The 19,251-nt window shown below is 42.4% G+C and overlaps 2 protein-coding genes across 3 annotated transcripts in view; both read right to left on the reverse strand.

The window, feature by feature from the left end:
- Positions 1-2,630: 2,630 nt before the first annotated feature.
- ubc (ubiquitin C) lies at positions 2,631-4,280 on the reverse strand. The gene is made up of 2 exons (XM_026296720.1): positions 4,188-4,280; positions 2,631-3,444 (listed from the first exon to the last, which is right to left on the reverse strand). The coding sequence occupies exon 2, from the start codon at positions 3,435-3,437 to the stop codon at positions 2,748-2,750; it is 690 nt and encodes a 229-aa protein (XP_026152505.1). The 5' UTR covers positions 3,438-3,444; positions 4,188-4,280; the 3' UTR covers positions 2,631-2,747.
- A 3,491-nt stretch (positions 4,281-7,771) lies between these two features.
- Positions 7,772-19,251, reverse strand: part of sez6l (seizure related 6 homolog (mouse)-like) — a 36,751-nt gene continuing 25,271 nt past the window's right edge. The window contains exons 4-16 of one of the 2 annotated variants that reach the window (XM_026297496.1): positions 18,633-18,828; positions 17,756-17,941; positions 17,501-17,672; positions 17,130-17,296; positions 16,566-16,760; positions 15,919-16,057; positions 15,013-15,209; positions 11,929-12,123; positions 11,642-11,833; positions 10,776-10,970; positions 9,726-9,840; positions 9,203-9,308; positions 7,772-9,117 (exon numbers count right to left, since the gene is read on the reverse strand). In XM_026297496.1, the coding sequence (XP_026153281.1) occupies positions 9,088-9,117; positions 9,203-9,308; positions 9,726-9,840; positions 10,776-10,970; positions 11,642-11,833; positions 11,929-12,123; positions 15,013-15,209; positions 15,919-16,057; positions 16,566-16,760; positions 17,130-17,296; positions 17,501-17,672; positions 17,756-17,941; positions 18,633-18,828 (2,085 nt within the window). In that variant the 3' untranslated portion in view covers positions 7,772-9,087. Of the gene's footprint in view, positions 9,121-9,202; positions 9,309-9,725; positions 9,841-10,775; positions 10,971-11,641; positions 11,834-11,928; positions 12,124-15,012; positions 15,210-15,918; positions 16,058-16,565; positions 16,761-17,129; positions 17,297-17,500; positions 17,673-17,755; positions 17,942-18,632; positions 18,829-19,251 lie in introns of both variants that reach the window. The other variant, XM_026297495.1, reaches the window with a different exon arrangement.

The following is a 19,251-nucleotide window of genomic DNA, read 5'->3' on the forward strand; positions in this document are numbered from 1 at the left end:
ATTGTGTCAATTGATGAGCACAGCTGTACCTAATAAACCGGCAACCGAGTGCATGTGTGAGGAGAGTAAAGTGTAACCTGGCCGGTTCCACCACTGTCCCTCAGCATCACTCTGCACCTGAAGATCTCACCTTCCCGCTCCCAGACGAGCATTGGCCCCGGGGACGCTCCGCCGTCACACCTGCCCGTGCCCCAGCTCAACATCCAGGTGGACTCGGACTGCGAGGACTCGGACTGCGAGGACTCGGACGACTTCTCTGAACAGCAGCACAGACTGTATCCTCCCAACGACCGGCCAGCACCTGGAACACACAGAGACTTTTACAGACACCTGCAGGCTCAATGGGCCGAGACCGTCCTGTAGAATAACACACACATCCTGATGCTAACTCACAATCTGCCTCAGGTTTCTGTGCTGGTTTAACAACCGTAACTTAAACACACTCAAAACTCTCTCCCAGCCTGAAACTGTGAGCTCTCAGGTCATTTCTCTGGGAATGACAGAGCATGGAGCCACTTCCAGTTTCCTGTTGTGACACTAATAGAAAGAAACAACCAAAATGTGTTTGCAATAAATGCATGACCCCACTGTGAACTCTAGTTAGACATGATCCTGATTGGTTTATGTGCATTATGGATGTAAAACCTGAAAATGTAATAAAACTGTTTAAAATCTGCTTCTGTTTCGTTTTAATTTGACTAATGTTTTCGTTCAAATAAGAAAAACAACTGGTTCAACATTTCTCAAATTAAAACTCTGGTTCTCTAACGCAGGACGTATACATCCTGCAGTGAAAACCTCTTCCCCAGTATCAGAAGTAAAAATATTTCACCTGTCTCTACTATATTTATTATTTATGTATAAGCAGAATTTTACTGTTGTAACTGGTCTGACTTAAGGCTGAAGGTATACTAATGACTTAAACACTATTGAAATCTATAACATCTCATTATTTTTATAAGCAACTTGTGAAAAGTAAAGTACGTAAATACAATTCTGTACTTTGGGTTTTTCCAGTTAATGTTGCTTTAGATGTTTATTCCACAATATTTTAGACAAATATTGAAATTTTTAGTTTTAGCTACTTTTCAGATTGAGGAAAGTTTTAACATGAAGATTTTCTAAGAGTTTCCATTAAAAAAACAACTGACAGCATCAGAATTAACTGTTGGCACATAAATGACTAAATATCTAAAAAACTGCTGCTCTTTTAAACATGTAATGTGGAAACTAAGTTTTAGCGACATCTGGTGGCGAGACTGCAGAACACACCCATCACCTCCAAAATCACAATTTAAATGTCTGTCTGTTTTTCTGGACTAAACTAACTATATAAAGGAGTTAGAGGCAGCTCCAACTGTAAAATGCTGCTGAATCTTTGATGCATCAACATTAATAATAAATAATGTCAGAACAACACAGTCAGAGGGGAGACACACAGGCAGGATGAGTACTTTTACTGCTGATACTTTAAAATTTGAGTGTTATTTAAACAGGACTTTGGATGTAGTACTTTCTCCACCACTGTTATAAAACCAAACAGATCCATTTATTGAATCTTTGCCTGTAAAAAAATAAATTAAATTTCCCACTGAAACATGGTGGAACAGAAATACAATTAATCTGCACATAACTGCAGTACATCTGTGAAAGTACTGGGCCGTGTCTAATCTTTGGATTTTGGAGACATTTGTAAAATAATTTGTAGATGAGTCAGTGGTGAAACTAAAGACTGTTTGCAGCCATAACCACAAAAATATGTCCAGACTAAAACTGCTCACAGTAATACTCAGATGTACTTAAGTAACAATACAATGTGTAAATACTGTCCTGCACTCAAGACTCTAGTAGAGTAAAACAACTACTACTAGCAAAATGTACTTACAATATTAGAAGTAAAAGTACTCGTACTGCAGGAATGTCTCCTTTTTAATAGTGAAACAGTTTTAGTCAAGTATTTGCATGTAGGACCTGTACTTACAATGGTATTTATGAATACTTCATCCACCTCTGGTACAAACGAATCAGCAAGAAGAAAATACAGGTAGATGCACAAATCAGTTTGTGGTGACAACCAGTGGATGAAAATGACACCTGAGGAAACCAAACAACCAGTTTAAGTACGTTAAGTTTCCTACTTGGACTGAATAAACAAACCAGTATCACAATAATCTGAGATAAAACACAAATCTCAGTATTAACTACAGCTGCAACAATTTGATTAGTGATAAAAAGTCAATCAATTATCTTCTTTTACTAAACAAAAAAGCCAAAAGCAGCTGATTCTATTTGTTTTCCTCAGGTGAGGTTCTCATGTTTTCACTGTCACAGCAAAGACATTGTGGGGTTCTGGAGTGTTGTGATGCTGAGCAGGTTCCCTGATCAACAACAGAACCCTAAAGCTGAAGGAAAAGTACAGAACAACAAGTGTGAGTGAGAAGCAACTTTATTGGTTCTTAGCAGCAGAGAGAAGTGAACATTTCAGGTCTACCAGAACTCCCTAACTCGTGTTTTAACACAAACAGATCATGTATATTTTCTCTTGATATTGATTCAAACTGGAGAGCAAAGCAGCGTTTATCTTGCCGTTAGCTAAAGCAGACAATATACTATTAAAAACTAAAGCATACTTTCAGGAATGCTCAACCTTTATTGAAATTTAAATGGAATGACAGCTGAAGCAAGAAGTGTGATTTGATCACTGGAACATATGGTGGCTTCAGAGAGACCACTTTAGGAGCCGGAGCTTAGTTTCCTCCACGGAGACGGAGCACAAGATGGAGGGTGGACTCCTTCTGGATGTTGTAGTCAGAGAGGGTGCGGCCATCCTCCAGCTGTTTGCCAGCAAAGATCAGCCTCTGCTGGTCTGGGGGGATGCCCTCCTTATCCTGGATTTTGGCCTTAACATTCTCAATGGTGTCGCTCGGCTCGACCTCCAGGGTGATGGTCTTGCCAGTCAGGGTCTTCACAAAGATCTGCATGCCTCCCCTCAGGCGCAGCACCAGGTGGAGGGTGGACTCCTTCTGGATGTTGTAGTCAGAGAGGGTGCGGCCATCTTCCAGCTGTTTGCCAGCAAAGATCAACCTCTGCTGGTCTGGGGGGATGCCCTCCTTATCCTGGATTTTGGCCTTAACATTCTCAATGGTGTCGCTGGGCTCCACCTCCAGGGTGATGGTTTTGCCAGTCAGGGTCTTCACGAAGATCTGCATGCCTCCCCTCAGGCGCAGCACCAGGTGGAGGGTGGACTCCTTCTGGATGTTGTAGTCAGAGAGGGTGCGGCCATCTTCCAGCTGTTTGCCAGCAAAGATCAGCCTCTGCTGGTCTGGGGGGATGCCCTCCTTATCCTGGATTTTGGCCTTTACATTCTCAATAGTGTCACTGGGCTCGACCTCCAGGGTGATGGTCTTACCAGTGAGGGTCTTCACAAAGATCTGCATCTTGACACTGTCAAGACAAAATATTCAAATGGTAGAAAACTGAAAAAGCCCTTTAGTCAGACAGCTGCTAAGACCTTCAGGGGCTGGACCTTTCAGGTTATCTACGTTATCTAAGCTGCTGAGAAGTCCTAGTTTTAATTTGCTAATTGGTCATTGGCCGATATATTGATACATTGATCAGTTCAACGGTAACCAGTTTGGTTTTGATCAGAATGGGTGTGAAAATCAATTTAACTTGTGTTTTAAACCAATTCTGACACCACAGAAAACCCCGCTGAACAACCAACACTCCATTACCCACAAGATCGATTAGTTAATCAATAAGGTAAATGACACGTCTATTTGAACCGGTTAACTGGAGCTAACAAGCTAACGTTAGCTAAAAGAAACCAATGCTAACCTACGTCGTTTGATACTGACACGTAAATTATTAAACACATTTCTTTAACATTTCGTAACGTGTGTTTAGTACTCCGTCACGTGAGGGAATGAAACATCGAATTTGAAGCTGAAAATCAATAAGGTGATTGATTAATCGGAGACGTTTTCCTTACGGTAGGCCCCGGCTAGCCGGTTTTGCTAATTAGCTAGCTAGCTAAGAAAACAGCGACGTACTTGCTGATTCATTCGTTACCAACAGTTAAATTAACGTCAGCTCAGTCCAACACTCGGTGACTGTAGACATCAAATGCCGTTTGTCGCTGTATATGAGGTGATATCTGTTAATAATTAAAAGGTTTAGACACTTACAAACAAATTTTTCCAGCGTTGTTTAACACACCAAGTTCCGGTTCCTCTTAGCTTTTGGTAACGAAGCACAGCGGGGCGGTATTTATAGCCAGCCGACCTGATATCCTTCCGCCGGCTCACTCCGCGGGACTATTACACACGGCTGTTTACAAACCGTAAACTGATTTTTGGAATTAATAACAAAACAATAACGAAAATATACTTTTTAAAATATACAGAAAAAAGTATTTTAAAGAGAAAATATTATTAGTATTCACACTAATATCCCAGTGTAAAAATACTCCATAACAATTAAATACATTAAAAATAGGTATTTTAGTATAATAATCAGAAAAATGTACTTAATGCATTAAAATTAAACCTATAAAACGATGGTGAGATTAAGGAGGCTCCTAGTGACCCTCACTATACTTGATCACTTCATTATTTACACCCAGAAACCAACCAGTACTCCACATGGTAAGTTAATTAATCAGTTGATTGATGACTACAACTTGCCTCTCCAATGTTAGTAGTCCCATATAGGCTTCCTTTATTTATTAAGAACCAGTATGAACCAGTAAATATTTATTAGGACCAGATATAAGTGGATTAGACTTTGGTAGAGGACTGCACTTTCTTGAGGCTTCTTTTTTCCTAGTTGTTTTCACCTCAGGTAGTCAGTGCAGTTTGTCTGAGGTGCATATTGTCCTGCCTAGGGGTGCAATTTTTTTCTAATGAGCAGCTTGAGAATTTAATATTCACCTACTAAACAAATTATATTTTCTAAAAGTCGGGTTTTATTTGATGGATTTTATTGCATTCATTATTTATTGAGAGTCACGGCACCCGCAGGAGTTTCAGTGGTAAACATATTTGTTACTATTACAGCACAGCTGTTCTGAGTTTATATGTGGTTCACGTCCCCTGAGGCCCCAGGAAGCCACCTCAGGTGATCCAGCTTGGCAGGTGTGTGGCTCACATTCAGCATTAAGCAATATTAATGGTGCCCTGTGGAGTTTTCCTCTAAACAAGCAGAAACTATGTTTACATTCAGTATTACTCACCAAAACACACTAAGTGTATCCTAATGGCCCCACTGACAGTGTCTGAATAATTCCTGCTCATTAAGAAAGATCTGCAGTATCTGAAGCCTTTAAATTATGGATCTATTCTACTGCATTTTCTCTCATATTTTCTTTAGTTGCAGCACTGGTTTGTTTTCCTTTGGAATATGTCAACTGCTGAAAGTCTGTATTTATGTGATATTGTGTGGTGTCTATAGTCGTATAGAATGGGTCATTTTATAATACAAGAATTCAACAAATTCATTATTTGTTTTCTCCTGACTGCTGGTGACCAGTGTATTAAACTTAATCTTTTATTATATATTACAGCAGTTTTTTAAAAACACTTAAAACATGCCAAATTAGCTATCAGCAGTTCCTGTTTGCAATGTGCCCATAGACGTACAGACAACTATGACTGTCACAGTTTAATACTGAAGAAAACCTTAAAACATGATGATTCTTAGGCAAGTTCTGAAGTTGATTCTGCTTTTTCCAGCAAATTTCTGTTTGGATTTCCGGATGTTGATTTAAAGTGTAGCTTACATTGAATTTTAAAAAAATATGAGCATCACGTCATGATGTTCAGATCTAAACTTGTGAGGGGCATGTGGTTGTTGCAGCAAACTGCTGCAAACAGGCAATAAGGGTTTTAAAGTTATGACAACATTTAGTCCAATGTGATCAAAGTGACAAGGCCAAATGAAATTCATTATAAATCTTTCACTCACATCTGAATATTACACATTAATATCCTTCATGGATATCTACTGCATGTATTGCCTCAGTGGTGTGAGTCTGACCTTATGCTGTTAGCTGCTGGTAATATTAATGATCCCCCTGTATTGCTGCACCCATTATGAGCCTCTCTGGATAACAGCACCAACTAAATGCCTTAAGTGCAGATATAAATGAAATGTATTTCTGGCTGTGTGAATGCCTTTGCTTCATTAAACTTGTGTGGGCAGCACACAGTTTTCTCCGACTGCCTAGTATCATCAAGCATCTGGGTAAAAGCTTCTCAAAAGCTGAATTAACTGCAGCAGGAAAGCCTCTGGAAAGTGCTATCATGGCAGGAAGCATTATCATCTTATTAGCATTCATGATGGCAACAGAAGGAATCATTAGGATGCTAAAATGGGTTAGAGGTAGGGAAATGCTGCGGGGCAGGATTCGCCTCCCACCCATCAGGATATATTTACAAGACAGCAGCACTCAGCCCAAATAAAGTTGCCTGTCGAAACAGAAAGGAAGCCAAAACCACATTATGTGGTGAGAGCAAAGAGTTCATACTTCAAAGAAAGCTTTCATAGCAATGAAGATTAAAATCTTTTCATGCTGGAGGTATGGGTGGAGCTGAAGATGATGTTTTTGTTTTTCCCCTGGCTGTTTTTCTGGTGAATTACTAAACATCTAAAAGAGATTCAAACAAAAGGAAACAAGACTCAAATACAGACATCATGGGTGAGGCTGAACCTTAATCCTAAACCTAACGCTTCTTGTTCAGGTGTCCAGTCCAAGACTGCAACACTCTGTAAAGCACAAATCCCACATTTGTGCTTCTCGTCCTAGTAAATGTACTGTAACTGCAACAGACTTCAACTTAAATGATATTTTTAGGTTTTGCACCAAAAGAGATGTCACGGACAAAAACTAACTGGCTGTTTTGGCGAATACACATCTTGTTAACCACCAACCTACGCTAAAGTGCAGCGCTCTGCCACCTCCCAGAGCGTTTGCCGTCCGTATTGTCTCCCACATAAGCGAGAGAGCCATTTCTGAGCAGGCTAGTTTCCAGCCATATGTGTCCTGATTTTAACACAAACAGCTCTGCACTCTCCAATAAAACAGAGCTGCATCCACTACTTGCTACATTTATGCAGGAGGCAGAAATCAATAGAGGCTGCATAGGTAATCAGCAAACACTGGACAGGAGGAGCAGCTTGATGTAATCATCCACCCACACTCACTTGACCTCACCTGCATGTGCCCTAACACCAAGTCTGGGTTAAATACAGCATCTTAGAAACTATTTGACTTTAACACACTGCCTACTGTAATTAAAACTTCCACATAAAGGTAAACAAAATAATGTTGAACCTACAAAACATTTGGACCTTTATTAACCCAGAAAAATTGCATTTTACTGTTGTTCTGTAAAACCGTTGCCATATTTGACACCTTCATAATTCTGATAAAATTTCAAACCTGAATGCTGTAGTGACTGTGTTTATAATCTATATTAAAAATGTGAATGCAAGTGTAAGAGAAGATTTAAAAACATGCAGCACATCTATATTCTGAGGAAGAGATAAATGGAATTAGATTTTTGTGGTCTGGGGCAAAAGATGTTTGTCTCCACATTTGAAACAACAATGTAATGGGAAAGAATTAAACAGACTGCTTCAATATTTAGAAACAACCTTTTGTACTTTTTTATTCAAGTTTTACTGTTTCTTTTTTAGGGAAACTCTTAACATTTGTCTTCTCATAATGAAAATGTACATTTATCAATCTGCATAAAACGTCACATATACAGTACACCAAAATAAATACATCATCTGGTGGGTTGATTGAGCTTGCACTTGAAGATCGGTCAGTTAACTACAGCTACACTATATTCACAACGCAACCTCCATGTCTGCAACAATGCGTCTTTTCCATTTCCCTTTTTAATCATCAGTCGCTCCAGGCCTGGGGCCTCTGAGGCCAGTCTATGACAGTCATCAGTCTAACTACATGTGAGGAATTAACAACAGCACTGCACTGGCCCTGAAGCCTCAGATTGAAATACCACTTAACTACAGCTAGAGCCAGAAGTGGAGCGGCTGGAGCAAAAGGGCTTGAAGGCATTTGCAGGCAGGAGGGAGTCCAGGGACAGGAGACAGCTGACAGGGAGCCTCTGACCATCATTTACTTCCTCCATTATTATTTTATGGCAGGAGAGAGTGACTCGTGAGGGTGGATGTAACTGAAAACTAAAACTCCACCACCTCCGACATAATACCACCCACGACTGTTATTAAGTGTAGGTGCAGTTTGGCCACTGCTCGGCTTTGCTGCCCCTTTGTGTAAGTGGCCACACAAACATCCCCTGTGGCAGAAAAATCACGTTCATGTTGGAAAATGTTTTTGTTTTATGCACATGGAAGCAATTTTCTTCCATGTGAGTGGGCGCCACAACTTCAAAGTTGAACGCAAAGTAAATTTCAGAGCAGATGAAGAATGACCTGGAGATTCTGATGAGCTCAGTCAGATTTGACAAATCAAATAAAAGCCATCCCTTAGTGCAGAAAGAAAATATGACCACAATTTGTATAAAAATGGGGGTTAATTTAACAAAAACCAGATGTATTAAAACTTTAACACCCTCTAGTCCAGGATTCTTCTATTAAATTGTTTACAAATGAGGAAAAAAACAAAGTTTCATTCCCTTCATTCCACATTCCTCACTGTGTCCTGTCCCTGACTTCTTCCTCTTCTCCCCTCCTTAACTGTCCCATTTTACACCCAACATTTTTTTTTCTCACCATGCTCGATGTTCTTTGGATGGGTATCGGAGGATTTCTCCCTCCTCATCCATCTCCCAGCGACACTGATCCACACGGGTTCGTCACAGAACCACTCCTGCTCTGCGTTTCTTCGCACATTTCCCATCATGTCTTTGGAAGCTGTCACTTCAGAGGAGGAGAGAACAGGATCAGTCACTGTGTGTCATGGCAGAAGGGGCTGGACATCATCTATTTGTATTTACAGCGCCATCCCCTGGGCGGAGGAGGACGGAGGAGAGCATGAAGAGTTGGTTGGAGACGGGGCGGTTGGTCTTGGTTCAGAAATGTCTTTTGTGAAGCTTCTCATATCGATACTTCGTATTCACGAGTGTCCTGCTGTCAGTAAAGGAGAAGAAGGAGCAGGAGTTAGCAAAGGTGTGAACAGACAGGTGTTTCATGTACTGTCTCAGGTACTCACCCCTCCTGTCTCATACAGCGGGTTGTCAAACTCAGTCTCCACAGTGATCTGTCGGTAAGGGTGGGGGTAGATAAGAGGCAGCCTTAGGTTGGAGTGATATCGGCACCTAATGCACAGGGGAAAGAAAAAACAACACAGTCGTTTGTACGAACATTTAATAACTTCAAAAAATAGCTCGGCATTTTGGGACATAATTTATTCACTTCCTAGGTGGGACTTGGCTGATGCCACTGTCATATCTGAATATAACGATGAAGCTACAGTCAACAGCTAATTAGCTGAGCTGGAAACTGAAATTCATAGTTCTGCTTGTTCAAAAACAACAGAATCCACCTGGGAGCTTCACTGCTTCACATGTTCTGTCTTATTGGTTTATTGTGTGTGAGAACTACAGTGTAAAAACAACATGGGTTATGCACCAGGTTTAGGTTTGAGGTCTTAAAGGACCCCTCTTGAAGCCAGGTAACAATTAAGGCTCTGTTGATGTTGTGCTTGTATGTGAACCTGCAATGGAACAGCTTACCGCGTGACATAAACATAAGCACCTCCCAGCAGCACAGACAGCAGAAGAACCAGGATGAAGATGGCCAGCGCTATGTTCCCTCCGTCCAGGGTGGTGCCAGCAGTCGCCTCTGCAACTAGTACACAACACAGTAAGACAACACGGTGAAGATACCAAGGTAACCAAGGAAACCTCTAAAAATCTGGTCGTGCCTCAGGAAGTGTCTGTGGGTGCAACAGGTAAACAGATGAACACGAACAGGTGGATGTACAAACACAGAGTGGGAATGGACTTGGCAGGCAGGTGTTTGCTGATCCAGGCAGAGCAGCCACACAGACAGGTGAGGTTTGGCCTGGGTGATGGTTTGTTTGAGGATTTAATCAGTTTAGAAAACAAAACGTGTGGACTTTTCATCGCACAGCATCACACACACACACACACACACACACACACACACACACACAGACTCACCTTCCAAAGCATGGTTGCCAAAGCAGTCATGGGTGGCTGCAAGACATCATTCTGTCAGTCAGTGCACGTGAAAATTTACAACACACATCCTGTGGAGTCTGTATTGGTAACAAGGCTGCTATCAGTTGACAGTTCACTAATCTCCACCCACCTATTGCTACACCTGCTGTAAGCCTCACCTGGAACATGTCAGTCAGTCCTGCATTTGAAAATGTCCATTTAGGAAAAGTTTAACCAGGGAAATAGGCTAAAAAAAGAAAAGTACTCATTTTTCTGTGACTATCTCTATCATTGTTTAATTGAACCTCCCTCCTCACAGCTGTGCTGCTGGGTGTTGGAAAGGCCTTACAAAAAAAAAAACAGGACACCACCCTACAAACTCTATAAATGGTGCAACCTGCTGTGCTGAGCTGTGATTGGACAATTGCAGTTTTGGGAAAGGGGTTTAGCAAACTGTCACTCTCATGCATAAGAGCATGACCCGTCTGTATAATCAAGCAAGGCACAAAAATCTCTGAAGAACAGAGTGCATGCATAAATCCAGAGGCTTTCATTCCACACATGCTTTCAAACGTAAAAGTGAAATTCTGCACGTCTCACCCCTGCAGAGTGGTAGTGGGCCGCTCCAAAAGGATGGGTTTCCTAGAATGCATTTAATCGCAACCTCTCCAATGAGCTCGTAACCTTGGTAACACACAAAGGTGAGTGACTCCCCGGGCAGGTAAAGCCTCTTGGACAGGATCTGGTAGCCGTTGTCTGGGAGACCAGGGTTTTCACATGAAACTGAGTCCTCAGCTACATTGAAAGAGGAAAGGGAAAAAAAGAAAGAGAAAGCTGGATGGATCCCGGCGCGTTTCTCAGCACAAATCAGAGGTTTTGCGTCAGAGCTTGACTGACAGATTTGACAGGCTCTGGCTGAGGTGACATGACTCACGGATAATCTCCACCTCCTCCTCCAGGTGGTGGAGGGCTGATTGGTACGGTGCATTAGCGCTGCATTTGCATATCAAACACTTCACACAAACATTAATAACCTTGAAAACACACACACACACACACACACACACACACACACACACACACACACACACACACACACACACACACACACACACACACACACACACACACACACACACACACACACATCATCAGGCTTGGAAATGCAGGAGATGAAGCGTCGTCTCTGGCACGCAGAGACGCTGTGATCTGTGTCAGCAGAGGAAACAGCAAGGCAGGCCTCTTTTGCTAGAAATCACACAAACCCACTCAAGTCAGATCACACAGCAGCAGGGAAAGAGCCTCTGATCTTCAGTTAGCTGCCATGTGAAACTGCTTCTCCATTCGACAGCTTTCTGAAACCACAGGCCTGACGAACCCCAGGACCCTGTCAGCACACAAGCTCGATCAACTTTTTCTGGTCTGTAAAACCAGCTAACCTCTCAGACGGTGTTTCTGACACTCACGAGCACAGTGTGGGAGTCGAGACGTCCACACCGGCGTCCCTGGCTCGCGGCCGTAGCAGGTGATGGTGGCACCGCCCTGCAGGACGTAGCCGGGGTTGCAGCTGTACTGGATGTTCGTTCCCACCAGGAGTTTAGGGTCTGACAGAGACCGGGTGGCGTGCTCCACGTGGCCGGGATCTGAGCAGTACATGACTGAGAAAAAGAAAACAGACCCAAATGACGTATTAAAACTGATCCTGTGGTGAGTCATGGTGAACACAGTAAATATAAATAAGAGTGAAACTGACTCTTTTCACAGAACGGCGGCTGTGAGCTCCAGGAGAGGTCTAACTGACAGGTGAGGGTCTCCCGTCCCACCAGGTCATAACCAGGATCACACTGGTACGTGATACGAGCCCCTCGCACCAGTGCAACATGGGACGTCGTCTTCCAGCCGTTCTGTATCTCAGGCAGGTCGGGACAGGAGTCATTGCGCGATACCTCTGAGAACAGAAATTTAAACAAATGTTGATTTATTGCTCCATCATGAGGGCGTTGCCGGTTTGGCTCTGGTCCCCCCTTTTCACACTCGGTACGAGGGTCAAGAATCAAACCAAATAAACAACCTGGCATCTGATTTTGATTCTGTGAGGAGGAGCCTGTCTTACTGAGCAAGATTGATGGACCTGTTGTGAGATTACTTGACCGTGTGACAGAATGATGGATTTCATCTGTGTGTGTGGACAGTGTTCAAATCTCACGTCCTCCCCGTAGCCGCCCTGGCAGGGACAGTTCTGCACCGACGCTGTTGTTTGAGAAGCAGTCAGCACCCACTGAAACAGTCCTCAATACAATTATTACAAGCTGTCACTTACCTGTCACAGCTGCGCTGATCTACCACAGGGAAAAATGCTTCGTGTTATGTGCTGTCAGACTGATTTCTGTATCGTGAAATGTTTCTGTAATGTGACAAATGACTTGCAACTGCAGTTTAGTTTAGTAGCTTTTCATGAATGGTTTTAAAACACATTTCAGAGCATATGGACTCAGTTATCTTCAGCACGGACAACTAAACCAGCTCTATCATAACCAAGCAAACTGTATGTGCTGAAGAAAACCAAGGGATGTGGCTGAAAGACCTGGAGTTCAAATAAAAACATCTTCCCTGATTAGTCTACGACCTGTGCAAGATTATTTCTGTCCCATTGACTTATATTAATTTCTATTATATTTACTCTATTCTTTATGCACAGAGGAGTGACACACAATTTTGTTGGATAAACATTAGCAGCGTTATTCCTGTTTCTGCTCTTTAAACCAAATGTCATCAGTTTTATTCCCATTTATAATCAGCCTCTCTCAAAGTAGCACTCATCAGTTTTCAGGCCACAAGCAGTTTACAGAGTTTTAAACTTCCAGTAGATCAGACGTTGTCCCTCACAGTTTCAAATAACATCCTATTTGTCCTTCTAAAAAAAGCTCCATACAAAAGATGAATCATTTTTCAGTAGCAGTGTTTACACGCTGTGTCTAAGAGCCCCTCACACGCCAAGATGTGCTGATTGCACAGGCAGAGAGGCAGCGGGAGGCTCAGGCCTCGGTCTCCTCATCATTCTGATCATCTTTTTAAATCAAGAATTCTTCTGATTTTACATTAAATGTGTCCAGATCAAACTTTCATGCCACGTTTTCACTACCAACTTAAAAATCAATGGAGCCTTAGAATTCAGAAGCTCCGAGTCAAATTTAATTAAGTCGACATCCACAAAAGGAGAAAAACTCCCCTTTCAGATCGATCGGGAGTTAACAAGACAAAGTCTACAGCTTCGCTCTGTACTATCATCATGTTGCTTCACATCCACCATGCAGATATTTCAAACTGTCACTGCTGCTTTATTTTCCTCTTCAATCCTATTAAAGTGTCTTTTTATAATGTCTTTTTAAATACTGCCTTGTTTCTTCCCTTTTATGCCTTTTATCTAATGCATTTTGAATTGCTGTGCTGCTGAAAGGTGCTTTATAAATAAACCTGCCTTGAAAAGAATACCTGCAGACACTACTCAGACAGAAAAAATGATTGAGTTTAACAATATGCAATATATAATTCACTTATATCGATAACATATAGACACTGAAATTGAGCACTGTCAAAAATAAGATAAAAAACACTGCAAATCTCTCAGATCTGTAATAGAATCTAAAAGGGAAACAAAAAATGATTTTAAATAAAGTTATACTTTAGTTTACACTTCATATTATCGGTATAATGGAAAACACAATAATCAAAACCCTTGTTCCCCTTACAGATATCTATGGATTCAGTTTTGTGTTTCCATTCATTCATACATATATATATATTCACAGGCACATTTGTTCCTGTGTAAAGTCTCAAGTGTATAATCATCTAAAAAAAGAGAACAAAACAAAACCATGTCCAGCAGCTGCTCAGGCTAAGAAGAAAATCCTGAACATTAATAAAATTTCTGCAGATTTAAAGACTGGAGAAAAAAAAAAAAACACTGCAGCTTCGCGAGACATACAAATAAGCAGCCTCCTGTTGGGACTTGAGTGTGAGAGTGTGAGAGTGTGAGTGTGTGTATTTGATGATTAATTGGGCAGCGTACAGTACTGCATTACACTGCACAATGTAACAGGCCTACAGGGATTTGTAAGTTGAAGTTCCTGGATCAATTATTCATTCACTATTGACTTCGTTCTTCTCATCCGTGCAGCCTGAATGTGTGTGTGGTGCATAATTTAGTCTGAGCGCACACACACACACCGTCAAAGAGAGTAGCCTAGATATTCATGCTGCGTCTACTGGATTTACTCCTCGGGGGAAACGTGTGCGAGTCTGTGGTGTCCGGAGGGTGACGAGTAAATTGGACAGCGTGTGTCGCGGTGTGGTTTTAAATTGGTGTCAGGTGTTGGGGGTGGGAAGCACCGCTGATTACTGCGTGTAAAAGCAAGGAGCTTATTTGGCTGCTTGTGAAACTGAGCTTGTGTGTACATATGATAGTGAAACAAATGGGATGTGATTGAATAAGGGCAGAGGGAAATGAAAGGAAAGAGAGAAAAGGGGAGATGAAAAACAGAGTGGGCAGCTGGAGAAGAAAAGGCTAAATTAGAATGAATAAGGAACCTGAATGAAAGTAAACCTTTCCACATCCATTTAAAGGACAATTCTGCTGTTATTCTATATTCTTGTTAGTGTCAGCACATCCCAAGGCTTGAAGTTACATTAGCTGCTCCTGGTATAACACACCAGTATCCAGACTGTGGATGAGCTGCATTGTGGGTAATTCAGTTGTTGCTTGGGTCCGCATGTGGGATTTGCTGAAAAAATATAGAACATTCCCAGTTTTAACGTTTATTTCACACTTCTCTCTCACCGATGTAGTTGATGATGAAGCCTTCGCCCTTGCCGAAGACGAGCCCCGCCGGGTCAGAGTGGAAGGTGACGGTCAGGTCAGGGGTTGTGGAGGAGAGCTTGAAGGGGCTGCTTCCCCCGACATACCGGCCCAGGATACGTGTCGTGACCTCATCCCCGTCAGTGATAGTCAACATGTCGCTGTCACTGATGTTCAGTCTGTGGGCAGGCACAGAGAAGTCATGCTGACGATGAAAGCCGACTGTGTGGGAGACAAGTTCACCTCGGAGGCTAAATGCTGTGTTCATCCACAGGCGGAGTGTTTAACAGTCTGTAAACACAGCTTGTTTTTATTAACCACACCACCGAGCCCCGCTAAAGACGTAGTTTGCATAGTTTTGTAAAGTAAAATGTCTGTAAACACGGGTTAACTACCAAAGGACTTTGGTTTGTAATTTGATTAGTGTTTGCAGGGACTTTAGTCAAACCAATCTCATTAAAAATGATTAAATGTGAAATAAACTCAAATTAAATGTACACGGCTGGTGGTTTATGACCATTACACCCTGATTTACTTTGATTTCTTAATTTCACTTTACTCCAATGTTGTTTAATTAAACAATAAATTGTGGTTTCAGGCTTTTTTTTTTAAATATGATGAAAGATTAAAGATTCACTCAGCATCACAGAGACTGATGCAGTCTGCAGCGCCGTAGCAAAGTTCAAACAACAACAGAAAAGTGGAAATATTTTCAGTATTCTCTCTAATGCTGTCACATTTTGAATGTAATGGCTCAGTATGAGCAGGAACAGAGGAATCTCACAGGGTGCTGGGCCCCTCACTGAGACCCCCACGTACATTTTTAATGACAACGTGGTTCTGGGTTGGAGCTGCAGTTTTGATGTGTGTGGGTTGTGTTTTTCTCACAGTTGCACATCGAGCAGCACTCGTTTGTCCTCCCCAACGTGTATCCTCCAGCTGCAGTCCTCTCCCTCTCCGTACCACTCGGGCCAGTTTGGAGACAGAATCACGCCCCCGGGACCAGTCAGGTCTCCCCCACATTGAGCTGCAGGGAGAAGGGGGTGGGGGGGAGGATGTCAGAGAGAAAAAACCAAAAAACAGAAGTACATTGATTATAACAATCAGCATGAAAAAGTCTTGCTTCCATAAAATTAGACCTGAGATGATGAATAATCACATTTTCTGCTGACCTCTATTGTTTGGCCAGCAGGAAGTTTATTTCGTAGATCAAATATTACTCATTTCTCTGACTGTATCTTATGCATTGTTCAGCGTTTGCTGAAGTGTTTGCTAAACACTTGTTTGGTGCCACAGACTGAGGTGGGGTCGGCCGTTATGCCAATGATCAAATCGCACAAATGAAACTATTGCTTGGCCTTCACAAAGTTCAATTAATCACTTCCTGACAAGTTTGTGCAGTTAGTAGATTTTGCCGAAACTGATTTGGAAGACCAGAGCAAGCTAGACTTCCAAAAAGTAAAAGAAAATCGGGGTGAAAATAGAAAAATGATCTTGTGAAGTTCATTATCGTTGCTTCTTCGCCTCAGTGTTACCTTTGCACAGCGGCTCTGTGTCATTCCAGTATGGATCCCTCGCACTGATGCACTCAATAACCGGCGGGCCTTGTTCCAGAGAGTGACCCGGGTCACAGGTAAATTGAACCACGGCTCCAACTCCGTACAACGGGTCAGACGTAGTGAAGTTTCCGTTCTGGAGGTACGGCTCATAGCAGTGACCGCGCTCAAAAGCTGGAGGAGAAAATGGGAAAATTGACAGGACAGAAACTTATCAAGTCAGGGGGAAAATGTTTCTCCTTAAAGTTGATTCATTTGGTTTTTTGAACTTTTTATTTCAGCAAACAGACAACTGATCACATCTGCCCCAGTTTTTCTTTTTCTCTTTGGCGATGAGGACCAATGCATTAAGAAAGGCTGTTTCTCTCCTTCCACAGTCTGAAGTGTTCTGTGGTTATTTTATATGTTAAATGAGCAGCGCTCTTCATGGCAATCCAGCTGAAATCCAGCACAGTATTATTCTGACACATCCAAGTTAAAACTGTGCTGCAGAATTACATGTTTCCTTTTTGCCTGCTGTTATATCCACAGTAGCTTAGGTACCTTCATAGCGGATGTTGAATCCCGTGTTGTGGTTGGGCTGATCAGTAATAAACTGGATCCTTACAGCTGGACCCTCACTGATCACTCCCTCAAAGGGAATCTGTCCACTCCGTCCCGAGTCGAAAAGTACCACTGAGCCGGCGTCCAGTCCGCTCCACAACACCAGCCTGCAGGGATGGAAAGATGTGAACGTCACGACCTCAGAGGGAGTTCAGCTGGAAGAACCAAAGCTTCTCTTATGCAAAGTTAATCAATCCAAATTAAAATGGATCAATTCTGGACTTGAAATGGAATCACATCAACTGGGGGACACAGTGCCAATGTCCAGCCCTACCAATACAAACTTAAAGCCAGAAGACAGACTAACACACCTGTCAGTGGGCCCCAAGGACAGTCTCTCCAGGTGGAGGTGCAGCCTCTGGTCCTTCGGTGCCTCCAGTGACCAGGAGCAGGAGCGGTCCTGGGTGGCGTTAGGTCCATGGTGGGGTGAAGGGGACAGCACCCGTCCTACTGTAGCATTCTTCACCGTGCCCCCACAAAGAGCTGCAGAGCAAAAGGCTCTGGATGTAAATTTCACTTCATTTTTAAATACGTTTGCTCTACTCTGACATCGACCAGATACTCACCCCTGCACGTAGGCTCCTTGGCGCTCCACACTGGCAGCGAGGCGTTGAGGCAGGTAATCAGCGGCTCCCCCTGCAGGTGGTAACCCATGTGGCAGTGGAAGCGCGCGGTGCCCCCAGGGAGCAGGTCCAGCACCGACACCTCCCCAAAGTGAGGCCTCTTCGGCAGGGAACAGCTCAGCCTGAAGACTACACACGGACGACAGAGGAGGGAATGAATGTTTCAAATAAATGTTTTTGTTTTTAATCTAACTGGATGGCCGCTTGAGAAGTCTTTTGCCCTTAGGTAGATTTAAATACAATAAAAATAATTTTTTAAGCCACGATATTCCTGTTCAATTTATGTTGTTTTTATTTGTGAAACATTTTTACGCCTTATTGTCTTTTCCACATCGCTCTAGCCAAGATATTCCATCACCGTCACTCTTCCGTTCTGTGCTCCTACCTGGTGCTGATGTAAAAGGATTAGATGGCTGTGATTAATGGCACAGGTGGGTCTTAACACTCTGATGCTTCCTCCTTTCCAGTCCTTGTCATATCCATTATGGGCTGACACAGCCAAGTGCACACACACAAACATGCACAACACACACACTTGCCATATAAACTCCCATATTCTCAGCCCCCTAATGAGATGAGAGCTAATTAATCAGAGCTGTAATAAGCTAATTCACATGACAGATTCAATCACCGTGCTAAGTGATTAGATGAGAAGATTTTTGATTATACAATTTGCATGTATACAGACCACAAACAGCCTCTCAGGTCCTAATGAAGAATTCACATCTATTGAATCTGTATAGCGTGTTTTTATGTATGCAAATTCATATTTGTGTATAGTCTGTGTGTATGTGTGTACACATGCGCGGTGTGGACTCACTCTGATAGTGCAGCTGGAAGATGCCCATGTTTCCCTCCAGTGCAGAGCGATAGTAGACAGACAGAGTGTTGGTGGGACTGCGGATCACCTGACCTTCAACTAGCAGCGTGTGATTGGCTAGAACCAGCAGGGACCCTTGTTCATCCACACCTCTGATAGACAGCTGCTCACCCTCCGACAGGTTCACGCTCTTCACCTGAACACACAGAAAAACAGCCCAAAGTCTTGTTATTCTTTCCAGGTTATTAGCTGTGCTGTTATTTTGGGCTGTTTATTTTTCTTCAGATATTGCAGCATGGTAAATGAGACTAAATTGTTCTCAGGTTGCACTTAAAAGATAATATAAGGCATATTTGTTATCACGTCCCACGAGAGAGACAGAAAGGCTTCCTCTGGTAATATAAAAACAGCGGAGGAAATTGAGGGAAATACAAAAGCTGCTCTCATCAATAACTTCATATTAACAGTGGAAGAAATTATTATTCATAACATGAAAGGAGTCATTTCTACATGGTTTCAGTGTCTGTCACTGTTTTGGTTTTATGGTTTGTAAATGTTTCTCTTTCAGCTGTCACTGAGCGAGGAAAGTTAAAAAACACACTGTAGGTTATACTACCAA

This window comes from Mastacembelus armatus, chromosome 12 (genome assembly GCF_900324485.2).
Source record: "Mastacembelus armatus chromosome 12, fMasArm1.2, whole genome shotgun sequence".
In the NCBI taxonomy this organism is placed as follows: Eukaryota; Metazoa; Chordata; class Actinopteri; order Synbranchiformes; family Mastacembelidae; genus Mastacembelus; species Mastacembelus armatus.

What these genes read in the sequence shown, in the direction of transcription:
- ubc (XM_026296720.1), bottom strand. Translation starts at nt 3,437, where the DNA reads ATGCAGATCTTTGTGAAGACCCTCACTGGTAAGACCATCACCCTGGAG.